This window comes from Lactuca serriola, chromosome 1 (genome assembly GCF_051521515.1).
Source record: "Lactuca serriola cultivar US96UC23 chromosome 1, Lser_US96UC23_V15, whole genome shotgun sequence".
Lineage (NCBI taxonomy): Eukaryota > Viridiplantae > Streptophyta > Magnoliopsida > Asterales > Asteraceae > Lactuca > Lactuca serriola.
The window spans coordinates 84,725,443-84,744,908 of record NC_136408.1 but is presented as its reverse complement, the minus strand read 5'-3'; the positions used below and the strand labels follow the sequence as shown (position 1 = coordinate 84,744,908).

Below are 19,466 nucleotides of genomic sequence, written 5' to 3'. Positions count from 1 at the left end.
GTTCCCTTCATTGTATTTGGAGTACGAAATTATAAGAGGAATCTGTATGCAATATTTCTGAACCCGAAATCTGGTCTTTGGTGATCTATTTATACATATAGATTGACAGGTTTTTTCCCTCCAAAACTGCTAACCGAAAATAACTGTCAAAACAGTTAAAACGAATTTAACAGATTTTTAATATATAATAAAAGTCAAAATCGGAATTAATATATATATATATATATATATATATATATATATATATATATATATATATATATATATAATATTGTAACTAGTCAATGAGACCCCAAGAGCCCCAAGGCCCAAGGCCAATCTTTGACCATTAAATATATATATTAATATAAGCTTTCAAGACCAATTTGACTAGCCCAATCACCAAATCCAACCCAATCCCTCTAGTCCAAGCCTTTGATCTAATTAGTAAACAAGTAGTAGGAGGCTTTTTAAGGGAGTATAAGTTTCCTCTTTCTTCCAATGTGGGACAAGTCCCAAAGAGAGTGTTTTCCATTTAACAAAGTTCCAACAATACCCCACATTTTCTATTCAAACTCTAAGAATACCCCACATTTGAATAGAAAATAAGTGAACTTTGATATTCAAATAAGGGAAGTAAGATATGACATGCATCTGAATAGGTGTTGTAAAACTTGAACCTTTCATAGTGAGTACTACTTGGATCTACTTTGTGGGTAGTGAACTAGATTCTTGAACTAACCACTTTTTATAGTAGAATCAAAAACAAGAAGTTTCACACATATCATAGCTAAGCATAGATCATTTCTTACCGTGGTGTTCATTTCGGTCGTGAACAATCCTTTCTTCATGAGACTTTTAGAGAGCTTAGCCATATCAGCTCCCAAAGATGCGACCTCACATCCATCTCACATAGGTAATGCTAATCTGGAACAATCCGTACTTATTCCACTATGAACGCTATCAGCATTATTAAGAATAAAGAATTCATCCCTATATCATCAACGGAAAAACACGAAATAAATATCATAGGAGTGAGCATACCTTTGTGTTAGTGCTTCTTTGAGTCTTCCCCAACTAGTTGTCCTATTGAACCTATACCATGGGATCTCCAATGTTGCTAGGTTAGGTTTCCGCTAGGTGGTGACTCATTGTGTTGCCTTTAAGCCCATTCCCCTCGATGTGAAGAGAACTTGCTCTCTGCTAAGGCCTTTTGTCAAGGGATCAGCTATATTTTCCTTTGACTTTATGTAACTAATGGAAATGATTCCATTCTTCAGCAAGTCTCTTATTGTAATATGTCTGCGCCTAATGTGTCTCGACTTGCCATTGTATATATGACTTTGTGCTCTAGTAAGAGCAGCCATACTATCACACTGTATGCCAATGGCAGTAACAGGTTGAGGCCATAGAGGAATACCTTCTAGGAAGCTTTTGAGCCATTTAGCTTCTTCAGCAGCTTTGTCTAAAGCAACAAACTCTGCTTCCATTGTAGAACGAGTATTCACAGTTTGCTTAGATGATTTCCAAGAGATAGCAGCTCCACCAAGAGTGAACACATATCCACTTGTGGATTTTGCCTCAGAAGTATTGGAAATCCAATTTGCATCACAATACCCTTCAAGAACAGGAGGATATTTCGTGTAATGCAGTCCATAGTTCATTGTATGCTTTAAATATCTAAGCACTCTCACTAATGCATACCAATGATCTTTCCCAGGATTGTGGGAGTAACGACTCAATCTACTTACACTATAAGCCAAGTCCGAGAACTTGAGTATATTCTAACTGAGCTACAATATCACCTTTATTCTTCTTTAGATGACTAGAAGCATCAAATGGGGTGACAACCGGCTTGTCATCATAGTGTCCAAACTTCTTGAGTACACTTTCAATATAATGGGACTGAGTAAGAGTATAACCATCTGGTCTTCTTTGAACTCTTACACCAAGGATCACATCTACTACTCCCAAGTCTTTCATGGAAAAGGAGGAGTGTAGCATTTTCTTGGTTTGATTGATCACATCCAAATTAGTACCCATTATAAGCATATCATCCATATACAAGCATATGATGACATAAGCATTCTTGTATTATTTGACATAAACACATTTATCACATTCATTTATTCTAAATCCATTAGAGAGTAATGTGTTGTCAAACTTCTCATGCCATTGCTTTGGAGCCTGTTTTAGTCCATAAAGTGATCTAACTAACTTACAGACTTTGTTTTCTTGACCTTTAACCACAAACCCTTTAGGTTGATTCATATATATCTCTTCATCTAGTTCACCATACAAGAAGGCAGTTTTCACATCCATTTGGTGTATTTCCAAATTATGAATGGTTGCAATTGCTACTAATGTGCGAATTGATGTAATTCTTGTAACAGGTGAATAGGTGTCAAAGAAGTCTTGACCCTCTTTTTGACGATACCCTTTAGCTACTAAACGAGCTTTGTACTTCTCAATGGTACCATCAGGTCTAAAATTCTTTTTGAATATCCATTTGTGCCCAATTAGTTTTTGCCCAGGTGGCAAATCTACCAATTTCCAAGTGTTATTTTGCACAATGGAGTCAATCTCACTTTTGATTGCCTCTTTCCAGTAAGGAGCTTCAGAGGAGTCCATAGCTTCCTTATATGTTTGTGGTTCTTTATTCACTACATAGGTCATGTAATCAGGTCCAAAATCTTTGGCTATTTTGCCCCGTTTGCTTCTTCTAGGTTCTAAGTTCTCTTCTTGAACCTTTGAAGAATTCTCTTCATTTGATTGTAAACTTTTGTCTGGATTTGTATCATTCAGTCCATCATCTAGAGGTCTTTTCCTAGAGCAGGTAACCTCTTTCCCTTTATCCTTAAAAGGAAAAATATTTTCAAAGAATTCAGCCTCTACTGATTCCATGATGGTTTGGTTATGGATCTCATCAACATGTGATTTATACACAAGAAACCTGTATGCTGTACTATTCATGGCAGGGCCAAGATAGATGCAATCTATGGTTTTTGGTCCAAGTTTAGTCCTCTTAGGAAGAGGTACTTGTACCTTAGCAAGGCAACCCCACACTTTCATCCTTTTATAAGAGGGTAACCTCCCTTTCCACAGATGATAGGGTGATTTATCACTCTTTTTTTGAGGAATTCTATTAAGTATTGTATTTGCTGCAAGACATGCTTCTCCCCACAGATTGTGTGGTGCTCCAGAAGTAATTAACATTGAATTAATCATGTTTTTCAATGTTCTATTCTTTCTTTCTGCCACTCCATTTTGTTGAGGAGTATATGGAGCAGTTGTTTGATGTATAATACCATTTAAAGAACAAAATTCAGCAAAGTCTTTGGATTCATATTCTCCTCCTCGATCAGACCTTAGAATATTGATCTTTTTGTCTAGTTGATTTTCAACTTCAGTCTTGTAATTTTTAAAAATAATTCAAGGCTTCATCTTTTAACAAATAAATATAACAATACTTGCTGTAATCATCAATAAAAGATATATAATAATTCTTTCCTCCTCTTGTAGGTGTTGCTCTAAAATCACATAAATCAGAGTGGATTAAGCCAAGTATTTCATTAGATTTTTCAACTGATTTATGAGGATGTTGTGAAAATTTTGATTCTACACAAACCTCACATTTTATGTTTTTATCTAATGAACATTTTGGTAACATGCCAAGTTTTGCCATTCTTTGAATAGAACGAAAATTGACATGTCCCAAACGAGAATGCCACAAAATTGAAGGATCATGCATATACATAGAAGAGGGGCTAGTAGTGCCCATTATTGCATTAGCATTAATATTGGTTACATCATTGTTTGGTGTTTCAACACCATAGTATAAAGGTAAGACACTGACTTTGAAGAGACCCTCACTAAGGTATCCCTTTCCAACATACATCCCACCCTTGGTGAGAACAAACTTATCAGATTCAAATACAAGTTTGAAACCTTTGTTACTAAGAATAGGACCAGAAATCAAATTCTAAGTAATTTCAGGAACATGCAAGACATCACATAAAACAAGTTCTTTTTCAGAAGTCAGTTGTAGTTTCACTTTTCCCTTTCCTTCAACTTTTGCAGTAGAGCCATTCCCCATAAACATTGGTTCAGAATCCGAGACTTTCTGGTATGTAGAAAACATGGTTCGAGAGTTGCAAATGTGCCTTGTGGCTCCGGTATCAATCCACTAATCCACACAATTGCTAACCATGTTGGTTTGAATCACAAAAACAAATTGATTTAGTGATTCAACCATGTTGGCTTGACCAGAATTTCCTCCACCAGAATTGCCACCATTGTTTCCATTGTTCCCTCCATTGTTTCCTCCATTATTTCCTCCTTGACCCCTCCTGAATCTGCAATCTTTGGCCTTGTGTCCAGTTTTGCCACAAACATAGCATGGACCAGAATTCTTCTTGAAATTCTTCTTGTTTGGGCCATGGTTTTTGCCATCTTTGGAAGAGTTTTTGGAGCCTTGCTTCCCTTTCTTGTTGTTATGCTTTGTCATTGAACTACTTGCTTCTCCAACAAAGTTTGCACTTGGTTCCAAGGAATTTGCATCTGCTTTCTCATTCAATCTGTTATCTTCTTCCACACGAATTCTCAACACAAGTTGCTCAAAACTCATGTCATCAGTTAAGTGTTTAAGATATAGTTTGAAATTCTTCCAAGAAGGAGGAAGTTTTTCAATGATTGAACCAACAAGAAAGTTAGAGTTTATACCCATACCTTCAACTTCAAGATCATGTGCAATGACTTGAATTTCCTCCACCTGTTTGAGGACAGATTTGGTATCCACCATCTTGAAATTCATGAACTTTCCAATCACGAATTTCTTGGAACATGCCACTTCTGTTTTGTATTTCTTTTCCAGTGATTCTCATATCTCTCTTGCAGTAGTGATGGTAGAGTAGATATCATAGAGGGAATCATCTAGGACATTTAGAATATAATTTCTGCAATTATATTCATTTGTGTTCCAAGTTTCCACAGCCCTTTGATGTTCTGCCAATTGGGCTGCAGTGGGTGGTGTTGTTCCTTCTGCAGTGGTTACACCAGTAGGAGGAGAGGGAGAATCATCAGTGAGAACATTGGAAACATGAAGAGTTGTTAGATAAAACAACATCTTCTGTTGCCATCTCCGGAAATCCGAGCCTTTGAATTTCTCAGGCTTTTCCACATGTGTTTTGATGATGGAATTTTGATCCATTCTTCACTCTTTGATTTCTGTCTTAGATTGTTATGACAGAAGTATACAATCAACAAGATTAATAGAAATAAAACAAACGAGATTGAATATATATATATATATATATATATATATATATATATATATATATATATATATATATATATGAAATATACAAGAATCAGTTTACAGAAAACATACTTGATGGTTTATGTTTACAATAGAAACACAAAAAACGAAATTATGTAGATTGAGGCCTGCAAATTGCAGTGTCCTAAGACAGAAATTTCCCTGGTAGGGATCTGTCTAGAGGATACAACAATCAACCAAGAACTTCTCTTGATTCTGACGAAATTCTCTATGTTCCCTTCATTGTATTTGGAGTACGAAATTATAAGAGGAATATGTATGCAATATTTCTGAACCCGAAATCTGGTCTTTGGTGATCTATTTATACATATAGATTGACAGGTTTTTTCCCTCCAAAACTGCTAACCGAAAATAACTGTCAAAACAGTTAAAACGAATTTAACAGATTTTTAATATATAATAAAAGTCAAAATCGGAATTAATATATATATAAAATAATGTAACTAGTCAATGAGACCCCAAGAGCCCCAAGGCCCAAGGCCAATCTTTGACCATTAAATATATATATTAATATAAGCTTTCAAGACCAATTTGACTAGCCCAATCACCAAATCCAACCCAATCCCTCTAGTCCAAGCCTTTGATCTAATTAGTAAACAAGTAGTATGAGGCTTTTTAAGGGAGTATAAGTTCCCCTGTTTCTTCCAATGTGGGACAAGTCCCAAAGAGAGTGTTTTCCATTTAACAAAGTTCCAACAGATGAAACCCTAAATTTCAAGGGTTTGCACCCTATTTAAACCCCTTTTTCCCCCCCCAAGCTCGCTCCCATTCACCCTCAGAGCTCTATACTTCGTTCAAGCCTTGTTCCTTGTGAGTTTGAAGCATTTGGTGTGTTTTCTTGAAGATTTGGAGTGGGAAGGAGAGTAGATCAAGAAGAAGAGGAGGAGGCCAGGCATCTTTGAGCTATCTCAGTGTTTTCCTTAAGGTATAACTCGATTTCCCCTCTGTTTTCATGCTTATAGTCCCTTTTAGCTCCATGGAAGTCCTTCTTGAGCCTTTCCCCAAGCTTGTTTGTGCTTTGTGGGTTGTAATAAGTTGTTAGCCTCTAGATCTAGGTGTGATTGAGCTCCAGGAGCTTAGATCTACTGTCTTTATGAAGCCATATTGCATGAAAGCCCTAGATCTACTCTTTTGGTGCATTTTGAGCCCTAAAACCTTTATTGGTGATTATTCACACGTAAAGTTGGAAACTTTACGTGTTATTCATGCCCTAGAAACCCAGATCTATGAATGGCATGAGCTGGATCCAAGCATAATCGCATGTATAGTTTTTGCATGTGGCCGACTCGACGAGTCGTTCATCTGACTCGGCGAGTCGAGTCGTGAGTCCCCGAGTTTTCACCCTTTTCGCATTTGTGGGTTGGGAGTAGTGAGTCATTGGGTGTGACTTAGTGGGTCGGAAGCCAGACTCACTCATGAAGTCACTCGGCGAGTCAATGCCATGACTCGGCAAGTTCAAGGCAATCTTCTTGTCTCAAGAACAACTCGGCGAGTAGGATGAAGGACTATTGGCCTTTGGTTAGAAGGAAAACCCGTCGATTCAATGCCTAACTCGACAAGTAGAGACAGGCTCATGGTCAGACAAAGGGATATGGACTCGGCGAGTTGGCAAGCCTACTCGGCGAGTCGGGTCAACTGGCAGTGACTTTGACTTTGACTTTTGGTTTGGTTGGGGGTAAATGGTCATTGTACCCCGAGGTCGGTTAGCAGTATTTGACTAAGGGTTTTGTGGGAATTATAGCCGGGGGATTTCCGGAGCAGCAGCAGAAGAAGACGGTCAGTTCCCACACAGATCAGTAGTTACTTTGAGGTGAGTTACCTTCCAGTAGCGGTGGGTCTACGGCCACAATGCCGACCCACCAGTAGGAGTTGTATGATGGATGATTGTCTCTGTGATATTCATCTAAGGTTGCTACTACCTGTGATATGTTTATGTTCGAGTATGATATGCTGCTATGTGCTAGTGATAGTAGTGGGAGATAGTCCCCAGATTACCGGTCGATAGGGCCGAAGGGGCAGTCATGCCCAACCTTGCTAGATAGATTATGAGATATGTGTGTTATGTGGTAGTAGTAGGGGGTGAAATAGTCCCCAGTATTCGGTCGAGAGGACCGAAGGGGAGACCAGCACCCAGATATGCTAGTCATTATCCGGTCGAGAGGACCAAAGGGGAGGCAAGCTCCCAGATATACTGGTCAGTATCCGGTCGAGAGGACCGAAGGGGAGGCCAGCTCCCAGTTATACTAGACAGTATCCGGTCGAGAGGACCGAAGGGGTAGGTCGGGCACCCAGATATGCCTGACAATATATGCATGTTATGTGATTGTATGGTATGTGGTATGTTGGGGGAACTCACTAAGCTTCGTGCTTACAGTTTTCGATTTTGGTTTCAGGTACCTCTTCTTCGAAGGGGAAGGAGCTTGCGCAGTAGCAGTACATCACACACCTGCTTGTATTCCGCATTATGATATCTTCCTGGGAAATTGTACTCTGATACTTTTATGATTATGACAATGTTTTTCCGATATGCAACATCTTTTGTGAAATGGAATGATTGTTGAACGATTTATTCCTAAATGTTTTGCTAAGTACATGTTTTAAAAACGAAATTTTTGGCTCGTATTTTTGGGATGTTACACTCTATTTCTCTCTATCTCCCTCTCTCTCTTTTACTTTAGAATGTGACACAATTTTTCCCTCTACGACGCTTCATTGCGCCAACACCGTGTAACCAGAGTCTCCGGGAAGGAGAGCGAACATCATGTGTATAGATCTATATGGGACTGAAACTCCCACACCCAGACTACTAGCTACAGTCCGCGCCAGTAAGGCCCATGGGTGACATAATGCCACTACCTCTACGCGTGACCTGGAGGGTCATCGGATGCTCTATCGTCGATCAGCATGGTTACATACGGGTTCACATTCACCCTTTTTGTTTTAGACTTTGCTAGCTGTATCGTTCACTCGATACTGTCTGGAGTTTGTATTTTCTTGTTTTAGACTTTGCTAGCTATATCGTTCATTCGATACTGTCTGGAGTCTGTACTTCCTTTTGTTAGACTGAGCCAGGCGTATCATTCATTTGATACTCTCCTGGAGTCTATGTTTTCTTTTGTTTTAGTCAGCAGTGTTACTGCTGAGGTATATATATTATTTTCCCCTAGTATTTTCACTTATGATTTTCTCATTACTCTTTTAAAGTCAATTTTGTATTTGGTAATGATAGTAATTTGGGGAAAACTACTCCTTAAAACATAAATCAATCGGGTCTTGGTAAAAGACTGCTTTTATTTAGAAAATATAACATTTTCTGTAAAGGACACTAATACACCGTAGATTTTAAAGTACTATCTTTCATAAAGTTATTTTGAATAAAAATGCATATTTATACTAATGACACTAAATGCTTATGGACTCACCAGCATTATAAAATGCTGATACTCGCTTTCAAAATAACTTGTATTCTCAGGTCAGCGATAGACAGGTACATCCCGGGAGCTTTGCGAAGTCAGTCTAGAACCGAGCTTCATCTATATTATTCCTTGTATTACTTTGATGTTGCTATGAAATGTAAACTATGTAAAATTATTACTATTAATGCAATGGTTGGTGTACTTTGATTACTATACTGCATATGTTGTGATACTTGACATGATGTCATCCACCCCAGAACGTTTCCGTCGTTCCGGTTTTAGGGTGTGACAGTCATCCATTCCATACTTTGAGGGGGAGATTGTAGGGTTTCAAAGCACTCCAAAGATGATGACAATGGGCCCCTTCGATGAATTGTAGGTTAAAAGCTCAAGACTTGTCTTTTCCCAATAAATAGTCATGTATTATTCGTTATTAGGGTTAGGAGTGAGGCAAAATGTAGCCGCCACGTTGTGAGGTTTCTTATGCAGTGTTAGATTCTTTAGTCTGTGCTGAAAGTGTAATTTATTCCTCATATTTAAATAAATCGAATGATCAGTCGACATAATCTTCATATTTGTGTTTGTTCTTATTTTCCACATCTTGTTCATCCAATCTCAATTATGGTTTTAATCCCAACAGATCTTAAATAAGTTTGACTATATTATTTTATATATAATCTATAATTTTTATATATTAAAATATAAAGTTAACGGTTCGGTTAATAATGGTTCGGTTAACCTATAAAACCATAACTGAACCATTAGTTATCGGTTAACAAAATTTAGAAACCGAACCAACGGTTTTTAAAATAGTTCGATTATATCGGTTAATTTGGTTTTGGTTTGGTTTTTCGGTTATTATGCACACCCCTACTATTTTTCTTGTGCAAATCAAACAGTCATTATGGCTCAATCAACCGGTCTTTATGGCTCATTCAACCAAAAAGATCTGTTTAGACCTAAAAATATATCTATCAAACAGAACCTATGATATCTTTGCTTCCACCATTGATGTCTTGATAACATCAAGTTACCACCATTGATTTCTTAATAACATCAAGTTATAATTTGTATTTCACAAAGAAAACATCAAGTTATAATTTGACAACCTTGGTCATGACATTTGACTCATTAAAATCTCAACAAAGAAGAAAGCATAGTAATTTGACATTTTGGCATATAATAAAAACAAGGTTGTACACAAAATAACCACAATGTTTTCCAATCATAGAAAAAGATATCATGTTAACTTTTAACAAAAAATGACTTTTTCCATTTTATTGTTTAATCAAGAAAAATTCACCCCTAGGAAAATGATCAATAACAATCACGATTTCTTGCTCCATTATTCATCACCCCAAATCCAACAAACCATCTATATAGAAATACTATTCGGAACCCCCATACTAGTGACACCAGGTTCCGAATAAGGCTTTAGCAAGTTATACGGTACAACTCCAACTCCATTCCTGTTCTTCCTACTCTCATCCGCATTCCTCCCATCAATAATCCCTTCCAACTCCTTCAACCTCCCTGAAAACATCTCATACGCAGCTTTTATTTGCGGATTTGCCTCAAACGCCCCCTCCATTGTCTCCCCAATATACTCCTCATCCGGGGAATGATTCGACAAAACATCAAGAACTGCCATCACTTGTGAAGCTTGAATCTGAGAAGGAAACGCCGACAAAAGCTCATCTTCTGGCCTTCGTTTAAACGTCTCCCATTCATCATCGGTCGGATCCTCACATGGCATTTTAACTCGGGCAATCGTTGCCCGATTCGGAATATAACCCGCAAAGTCATACTGCCCGAAGTTGACCGCTGCATGGTGCCCGGAAGCTACCCAAATTATTGTTGTCAAAATCCCGATTAAATCCTTTGGTGTTTTCAAAATCGGCCACCATGGTTCGTCTTTCTTGTCTGCGTGTCCGAGTGTTCTAATCTCTGTCCACCATGCTTGAAGCTCTGAATCCGATTCCACAAGATTTTTGTTGTTGTCTTCGGGGTAATAATGGTTGACATAGTTGGTGACCCAATCTTTGATTATATCCCAAAGGACTAAACCGTCATTTGCGTAAGGGTAATCTTCTATTGTTAGCTTTAGGCCGTGTGGTGAATCGGGGTCTTCCACCGCCATGCCTCTTGCGATTAGGTCAGCGGGTAATGCTTCGTGGTCAAACCGCCATTGTTGACCATACGCGATTGAACTCAACTCGATGCTGTATTTTCCGGGTGAGAAACAAGATTCGATGATTCCACCCGAATTAATTAGGGCTTCACGGGCTAAACCGTTGATTTCCATTGTATATCGGAAATGAGGGTGTAAAAGATTGTGTATCGGGTGCATTTTGCTGAGCTGGCGGTTGGTGGCTATTATATATGGCTCAGTGCAACAATGTGTTCTTAACCTGAAAATTTTATTATCAAATACGAATAATAAAATATTTTAGAGTAAATCACTAATTTGCTCCTTGTTCTTTACTTGGAATCACATGTTCGTCCTTAAGTTCACATTTTGTTGCAGATTTGGTCCCTCTAATAACTATATGCAAGTCTTACAAATTTGGTCCGTGTGATTTTACTCAAAATTGCAAGTTTTGTGTATTACTTATTCTTTTAAAGTAAATTACATTTTTAGTTGTGGGTATAGCTGAGTTTTGCAATTTTGGTCGCAAAAGGTAATCTTGAAAATTTGGTCCTTATTGAGGTTCTTGTAACAGTTTTTGTCCTCTCTTACATGTAAATTTACTATTTTTGGCCCTTGACTCTAGCAATTTTTGCAATTTTAGTCATAAAAATGGTCGTTTTCTTGAAATAGGAACCAAAAAACGTTACAAAAAATTCAAATAATGTTCTTGTAACAGTTTTTGTCCTCTGTTACATGTAAAATTACTATTTTTGGCCCTTAGACTATAACTAATTTTTGCAATTTTGGTCCTCAAAATACAGTCTTTTTCTTGAAACACGAACAAAAAAAACGTTACAAAAACCTCAAATAATGACCAAAATAGCAAGAGAAAACTTTTGGGGATCAAAAATACAAAAATAGCTATTCTTAGAAACCAAAATTTTAAATTACTCTTTCTTTTAAGACTTAGATTTCTTTGTAAGACGGAAAAGCAGCAAAATCGGACCAAACTTGCAATTTAATTAAAGTACAGGGACTAAATTTGTAAATTGTTCTAAAAGAAATAATGTTTAACCAAACTTGGGATTTTCAGAAAAGCACAGGTACAAAATAAAACTTTTAATAAGAAAATGGATTAATCAAACTTACCAGTGGCTTACTAGTTGATGGTAACCACTATCATGAACAAGAGCATGGATCTTAGCAAGCTTCCATAGCCAAGCACCTGTTGCATCCCAACATGGAGTAAATACTCGCTTCCATTGAGGTTTCCCATTGCCAGGTGGCCTAACGAGCTCAATGGCCAATGGTCTTAATGTTCCAGATGGCATAAGGAACATCAGTGTTCTTGATCCGTATAAAGTTGTTCTGAATTTTTTCTGATCTCTGACTTTGTTCACATATGGAAGGAAGATATCATGATAATCCATAATAAAAAGCTTCTTGCTCTCTATTGCCTGAGCAAAATTCCATGTTTAATTTACAAATTAGTACAAGATTTTTATATAATTAGTCTTAGTTGAACACTTGTACTACCTCCTTAAGTGAACAGAAGCCTCTGATCTCTCTCATGATGATCTCTTCGGTTATGGCGGATTCAGGTGGACCATAAACCTCAGGGTCAAGTTTACTTTTCAGTGGCCATTCCTGCATACATGATTACATTCACCAATACAAGTTAGTGATTTACTCTTCTAAAGTATCTTTTCTAAATTAGTAAATCATTGAAAGTGAAAATATACCGTGACACAACTAATACTCAAAGGGTTAAGTCCAGCAATGGTTTGTCTACAAAATTCTTCATCCCTAAGCCAACCGAATTTATCTCCTGCAAATCAACAAACGTAAAATCTTTGTGTCTATGAGAGAGAGATAAAGAGAGAGGGAGGAGGGAGAGTTGTAGTTACTTTCAATCATAGCAGGAGTTTCAAAAAGCAAGATGTTATTTTGGGCATCTTCCATAGCCTTCAGAAGTCGAGGTAGAACATTTCCAAGAAACCCTTTGTTGTCTAATGGTGGCAGATTAACTCCCTCATTGAACAGAGATTCAATGGCTGTGAAGTATGGGAACCCAAGATCTTTGTCAATCATGGTTGTTTCTATTGAGGGTATGACTGCATGAAGCACTGAGTACACAGTCTTGAACGAAAAAGTCATATTCTTAACTTCTGAAAAAGATTCATCCCTTGGGACGTAAACATCACTGCTTCTTGACTCTGATAATGGATCTGCATTTTGTAGTTCTACTCAGTAATCAAACCAGACAACAACTTTATGTTTTCAATTTACATCCACTGACTCCATGATTAGAAAAGGGGCAATTAGTAAGATTACTTCTTTAATAAGCGGTTTGGATGTTTCTTATATCAATTTAGGTTTAGATACATGAATCACAACAGACACATCATAAACCTTAGCATATTACATTTCCTAATAATGTGAACCGATTCTAAGATTACGATTGATAATTACTACCGTAGTTAGATAGAACTCAGGATTTCACTCTACTCTGCCAAAATGAAAGATTAAATCGGAACTTTTCAGAGGCAACGCCACATAAACTTCTATTGAGATAACAAATTCACATCAGAACTAGACAGGTAAAATTTTAGATGTATAAACGTAGTTTCTTCATAGAATTGAAATATTAGCTCTATATGTACTAAAATCGGAACAGATTACGTGTTAATTGCAGAGATTAGAATGTGGCTTATGAGAAATGGTGAAGTACCTGATTTAGTGCGAGGTCGGCCAGTTTTGCAACGACGAGGGTAAGGATATTCCTTGGTGCCGAGCACCGGTCGTGCCAACTCCGGATCCTTATCGGGATTGCCAAGATCATTGTAGACATCGTAATCGTAAATTCTATCATTCTTTTCTCGAGGTTTATCGGCGACGCCATCGCCTCGAAGAATCGCTAGTTCCTGTTCTCGAAGCTGCTTCAACCCGCTCGGAGTCTGCGACGGTAGGCATGAAACCTGCGTAACCCACCCCAGAAAACGAAGTATAAGCAAGCCGTTATATTTTAAATATAATAATTATTTTATTTGTATTTGAAATTTTAATTTTAATGTTTTTAATATGTTGCAGCATACTGACATAAAGATTTTAAATTTATTTTTATACAAGTTATCTGTTTGGTAATATTTGTTTTAAGAGTATTATAACTAATATGAATTATTTATTTGGTTTTATTTTTATTTATAGAATACTGTTGATATAAAAATTAACTTATTTCCAAATAAAAATCTAATGCATGGTCAAATTAGTCATGTATATTAACGTTATAACCTAATATCTATAGGTGTGGTTTTAAAAAAATAATTTCTTTCGTCCAGAAAAATTGATGAATCAATTTGTTGTCTGTTTCCGTTATATTGATGTAAATTTTTATTATTTAATCCAAGATACTGTCATTCCGATATAGCAGATGTAATTTCTTATACATATTATAATATATTATCTTATCTTTAAATTAATTATAAAAGAGAAAGTAATTACAATTTAACATCAAAAATTATATGTCTATATGTATTATCTATATTTCATATTTGATGCTTTAATTATACAATATGTATTTTTTCCTAATATGTTTTCTTTAGGTTTTTTAACAAAAGAGCTCATATATTAATAGGAATATAATAATTTTAATCTTAAAAGATTAGGTTTAAATTTTGATCATTTATTTATGATAAAATACCATAAATAATGTATGAGTTATCAAAAAGAATTTAACTCGCATATGTACTATTTAATCTTTTTTTTTTAAAGGTTTTTAATATTTGTAATTTTTATTCCTTTTTATCAAAAAGAATTTAACTCGCAGATGTTGTTTATTCTTTTTTTAAGATAACTTTCACAAACATGAATATAAAGTGTCCTTGATATTAGTATTTATTTTATTAAAATCCGTTTAATTTAGTATCTTTTAATTGGTATTATTTTTTATCGATCGGCCATGTTGTTTATATGTTCGAAATAAAATCCAAACACAATGATTCAAACTCATAAAATTTTGTAGAAATGATAGAATGATTAAATATAAAGTTGATTAATCACTAACCTTATCGAGGAAGAAAACTCGTTTTATAGGGTTATCAAACTTGGAATGAAGCCATGAATTGCATGAGACACTCACTGGACCAATGGGGAGGCCTTCAAGTACAATCGATTCTACAAACATCTCTTTGTGGTGTTCGTTCTCAATCAAAATGGCCCCGATTGAACCAAAATCTTCAGGTACTTCAAATTCTGCTAAATATGTTAGGTCGTCTGCTTTTTGACCAGTTCGATGTGCATAATCTTGTATTGTAGCCTTCTGTAATCCTGTCTCTTCAAAAACCAAATTTAAAAAATGGACACATATCAACAAACATATAACTGAAATTTTAGTTTATTGATTTCTAGCATTTTATTCAACTGAATATATGTGTTTTATTTATCAAAATGTCACATCTATGCTATGTAACAAGACAATCGAAGCACCCGTTTTTGTTGCCATCTACGATGACGTTTATATCATTTTGTGGTCCTTTGTTTTGCCTCAAATCGGCTTTATATTGATAGTAATTCATATGGATCGATAAAAAATAAAATCGTTATGCCTCTACATCATTCAAAAAAACCCTAAATAAAATAACAATTTCTGAAAGAATATTATCTTTTTCTGTTCATCAACTATGGATGCGTGAATTTTTAAATTTGAGTAGTCTTTTTCACAAATGATTTGGAGTGTGATCGTAAAATTAGGAATTAATAGAATATAATCCGGAAAAAGGAAAGAAATAATAATATATACTTATAAAACAAAAACGCAAGTTACATGAAATTATAATTTATATTTGGCTTCATCATATCAAGCGTATTTTAAAATTATATTATAACTTAACGGTAGTAGATCTAGTTTTTTAAATAAACTTACTTTGTATAACTAGATCTATTATAAACCTAAAGCATAAGTCTTAAAAATTAAATTTAAAAGGGAAAATGACGTATTCTAGGGTTTACTCATTCAGTCCCTAATTTTATTTCTGTACCTTTTAAGGGAACAAAGTTGGTTGTGTCGGGTCTAAAACGTCCTTTTTGAGAAAACGAAGGGGTAACCCGATTACCCCTTATGACAGCTCACGTATTTTTACATTTTAATAATTAAAAATAATAAGAGGAGCCCACAACTCTCTCTCTCTCTCTCTCTCATGCACGATGTATTGTTTTGCTCTTTAGTATCCTCTGTTATAGATATAGGAGTTGCAGACATGAAAGAACCAATCAACCCACCAAAATCATCAACACCCAAAGCTTTCTTTCTCTCTCTAATTCTCCTCTCTCTCTTTTCTACCTCATCTTTCTCTCTCTACAATCCAAACACCCCAACTCCCAGCAACCGTACAATCACCATCAACGGACTCAAAATCCGACCCGAATACACCTCCTACGACATCCACATCCACCACCAGCTTCACAAAAACTCCGAAAATATGGACCTCCAGGGATGGGGACCAAAAGATTCGGGTTTTCACCCAAATTTTTCTCCAATTAAAACAAGAAAAACTGCTCGCAAATTCATCAAAGGCGCTTTGTGTTGGAGCTCGGATTGGGTAGGAAGTGGAGGCTTTGAAACAGGTTGGAGTTAATGATTCAATCGGGTTGGATCTTGTACCCTACCCGCCTATTGTGATTAAGGGTGATTTTCATCATCAACCATTTGATGATAAGGCTTTTGACTTTGAGTTTTCGAATGTGTTTGACCATGCTCTTTATCCAGATAAATTCATTGGAGAGATTGAACGGACGTTGAAGCCTGGTGGAATCTGTGTGCCATCAAAATATAAGGAGGCTTGCTTCAACTGGCCATGGCGGTGGTTTGGTGGTGATTGGATCAGTCTGCCATCAAAATAGAAGGAAGACGAGAGGATGGGTTGAAGAAGGCAACAATTTGGTTGTTTCTGGGTTTTTTCTGGTGTGTTTGTGTGTGAGAGAGAGGTGGGCCCCAAGTTTTGTATACGTGTGCTCTAAACCGGCTAAAACAAGTAAAGGGGACTAAAAGAACAAGTTGTTCACAAGTTGGTTCCCTCATAAAACCACGAAAAAACTTAAATGACTAAAATGGTCAACCTTAGAAACTTCATAGGGCGTATGTGTCATTTTCCCAATTTAAAAATATATTCAATAAAAATGTAGGAAAAAAAACCTTTTTAATATAAAATATGTTATATTATTTGTATAATTAAATGAATCAAGAGAGAAAAGAATTGCAGCATAAAGCTGTATGAAAAACTTAATAATGATGCAACAATTTATTTGATATGATAGATTAAACCTTATACATTTCAATGTAATATAATGTCCTAAAAACATATTAATCTTATTCATAACTTGACTTGTATTAAACTATCAACAGAAGAAAGAGAAGAACTCGATCTAATCAATAATTGATGTTAGTCTGTTCATTTTTTTATAATATTGCTTCAGATTTGAAACCCCACGTTTGCTGATTATGTACGAATATACATCCCATGTGATTTATTATCTTTGTCGGGCTTTCATTTTCGTCAAATAGATCATGGGAAAATACGGTTTTTTGGGGTTTAGTTAAAAAATAGACACAAAAAATTGAATTTCCGGATATAGACATGGATTCCGCGGAGGTAGCTCCGAGTACGCGAAATGCACTGTAGCTCCGCGAAATGACAAAATCGTAAATAAATCAGGGTATTAAAAAATAATAAAAAAAATAAAAAAAAACTCAAGATCTATTCCGCTCCGAAAACGAACTCATTCCGCGGAGGTAACTCTGATGAATGGATCTTCAGGAAAAAAAAATTAAAAAAAAAAAAATCATGTCCAATGATTCTTTTACGTAAAGATCTTCAATTAAAAGATCAATTTTTTTCCATTTCACATTCATTCCAAACATTCTCAAGAAAATTCATACTATCATGAATTCATAATTTTTTCTTGAAAATAATTAGTTGGATAATAAATATAAACCCTAAAAAATCGATATAAAAAAAAATTATGAATATTCATTCCTTGGAGCTACCTTAGCGGAATGAGTTCATTCCTTGGAGGTAACTTCCGCGGAATAGATCTTGAGTTTTTTTTTAATACCCTAATTTGTTTACGATTTTGCCATTTCGCGGAACTACAATGGATTCCACGGAGCCCCTCGGAGCTATCTCAACGTAATCCATGTATATACCCGAAAATTCAATTTTTTTGTCTATATTTTGCAATTCAATCCCAAAAATATCTATAACTGAGTATTTTCCCATAGATCAATCTATACTTCAAATTTAACTCCTGTATTTGTTCTTTATCTTTAAAAGATATATTTTGGTTGATGCTCCCAACTCCATCCGACCATTCATTTAGTCTTTAGAGTGTGTTAGTAAAACTAAAAAAATCAGTTTTTTAATATTATGGTTCCACACATAAGTAAAAATAAATATTTGTAATAGATGTTTAAAAAAAAACAATTTATAGATTTCGCTTCATTTTTGATAAGTTATTTCCTATTAACTTATCAAAAACTCTCAAACAACCGTCATATACACTTACTTGAGTCAGCATCGGCGGAAACTAGCTCCAAAAGGAGTGATTTTCCGAGCAAATCTCCAATATCGTCAAAAGCTCTCGTAAAACTTAAGTTCGACAGGACACCACCCACAGTCAACTGGACTGTAATCACGGCTCTGAGGCTGATGGTTTTGATGACACTACTGGCAGTATTGGATTCTCCGGCGTCGGCTTTGATTTGGCCGACTGAATTGCCGGTGTTACGCTGAGAGAGGAAAGACCCACATCTCCGGCGATGTTTGGTAGGAAATGCCAGTGTGTTGAGAGATACAAAAGATGAAAGGCTTCGGCCACCGTCAACACCCACATCTCCGGCTATAAAATTCTTCTTCCACCTTGTGAGTATTGGCGGAGTGGGGATTTGATGGAGGTAGAGGTGGTTGACTTGAGGTTTCAACATGTTTGTGAGTTTGTGATTGATTTGCAGACACTCTCATGCACGCCTCGTTTTATATAGAAGAAAAGAGAGGGGTTTGAAATAGAAAATGATGAAGTTACAAATTTGTCCCTCGACAATTGGTATCATGAAGTTTTAGTCTACTAGTTCGTATTTTCTATTTCTAATCAAAATAATAAGGGAAAGCAACACAAACTATATTAAGTTTACATCAAAATTTTAAGTTGACATTGTTTTTTTTTTTGTCTCAAATTTGACATTATATTTTTCAATTTGTTATAATTTCAACCACTTAACCGGTCAACCTGGTTACCTCCCGAGGTGGCATGATGACGTGGCATGCTGACATGACATACTAAATTCTCAAATTTGATTTTTTTTCCCACAAAAAATATTAAGTTTTCACTTTTTGGATTTTAACATTAAATTTATTTATTTTTTTCAATTTTGACACTATTTTTTTGTTATAAGTCGAACATCATTTTTCCAATTTAGTTCAATATTGACAATTTTCCATTTAAAACAATATAAATATCTTTTTAATACATTTTATCATTTAAAAACAATATTTTTATATAAATATAAGTTTCTTGTACATTTAAATCATAATGTTATGAAGGAACATCT

At 35.7% G+C, this 19,466-nt stretch overlaps 1 protein-coding gene across 2 annotated transcripts; it reads right to left on the bottom strand.

The window, feature by feature from the left end:
• Window positions 1–9,887: 9,887 nt before the first annotated feature.
• Window positions 9,888–18,852, bottom strand: LOC145093870 (linoleate 13S-lipoxygenase 2-1, chloroplastic-like). 2 transcript variants are annotated; one of them, XM_079032119.1, is made up of 8 exons: window positions 18,425–18,852; window positions 14,928–15,196; window positions 13,596–13,842; window positions 12,772–13,092; window positions 12,607–12,692; window positions 12,401–12,511; window positions 12,014–12,321; window positions 9,888–11,144 (listed from the first exon to the last, which is right to left on the bottom strand). In XM_079032119.1, the coding sequence occupies exons 1-8, from the start codon at window positions 18,840–18,842 to the stop codon at window positions 10,109–10,111; spliced, it is 2,796 nt and encodes a 931-aa protein (XP_078888245.1). In that variant the 5' UTR covers window positions 18,843–18,852; the 3' UTR covers window positions 9,888–10,108. The 2 variants fall into 2 exon arrangements, with proteins under 2 accessions (XP_078888245.1, XP_078888249.1); XM_079032123.1 differs by having other exon boundaries at window positions 14,928–15,190.
• Window positions 18,853–19,466: the final 614 nt, after the last annotated feature.

Coding starts and splice junctions, on each gene's coding strand:
- LOC145093870 (XM_079032119.1), bottom strand. CDS start 18,842: ATGTTGAAACCTCAAGTCAACCACCTCTACCTCCATCAAATCCCCACT. Junction 12,512..12,606: donor TGAGTATTAGTTGTGTCACG/GTATATTTTCAC, acceptor TCATGTATGCAG/GAATGGCCACTGAAAAGTAA. Junction 12,322..12,400: donor GCTTCTGTTCACTTAAGGAG/GTAGTACAAGTG, acceptor AATTTTGCTCAG/GCAATAGAGAGCAAGAAGCT.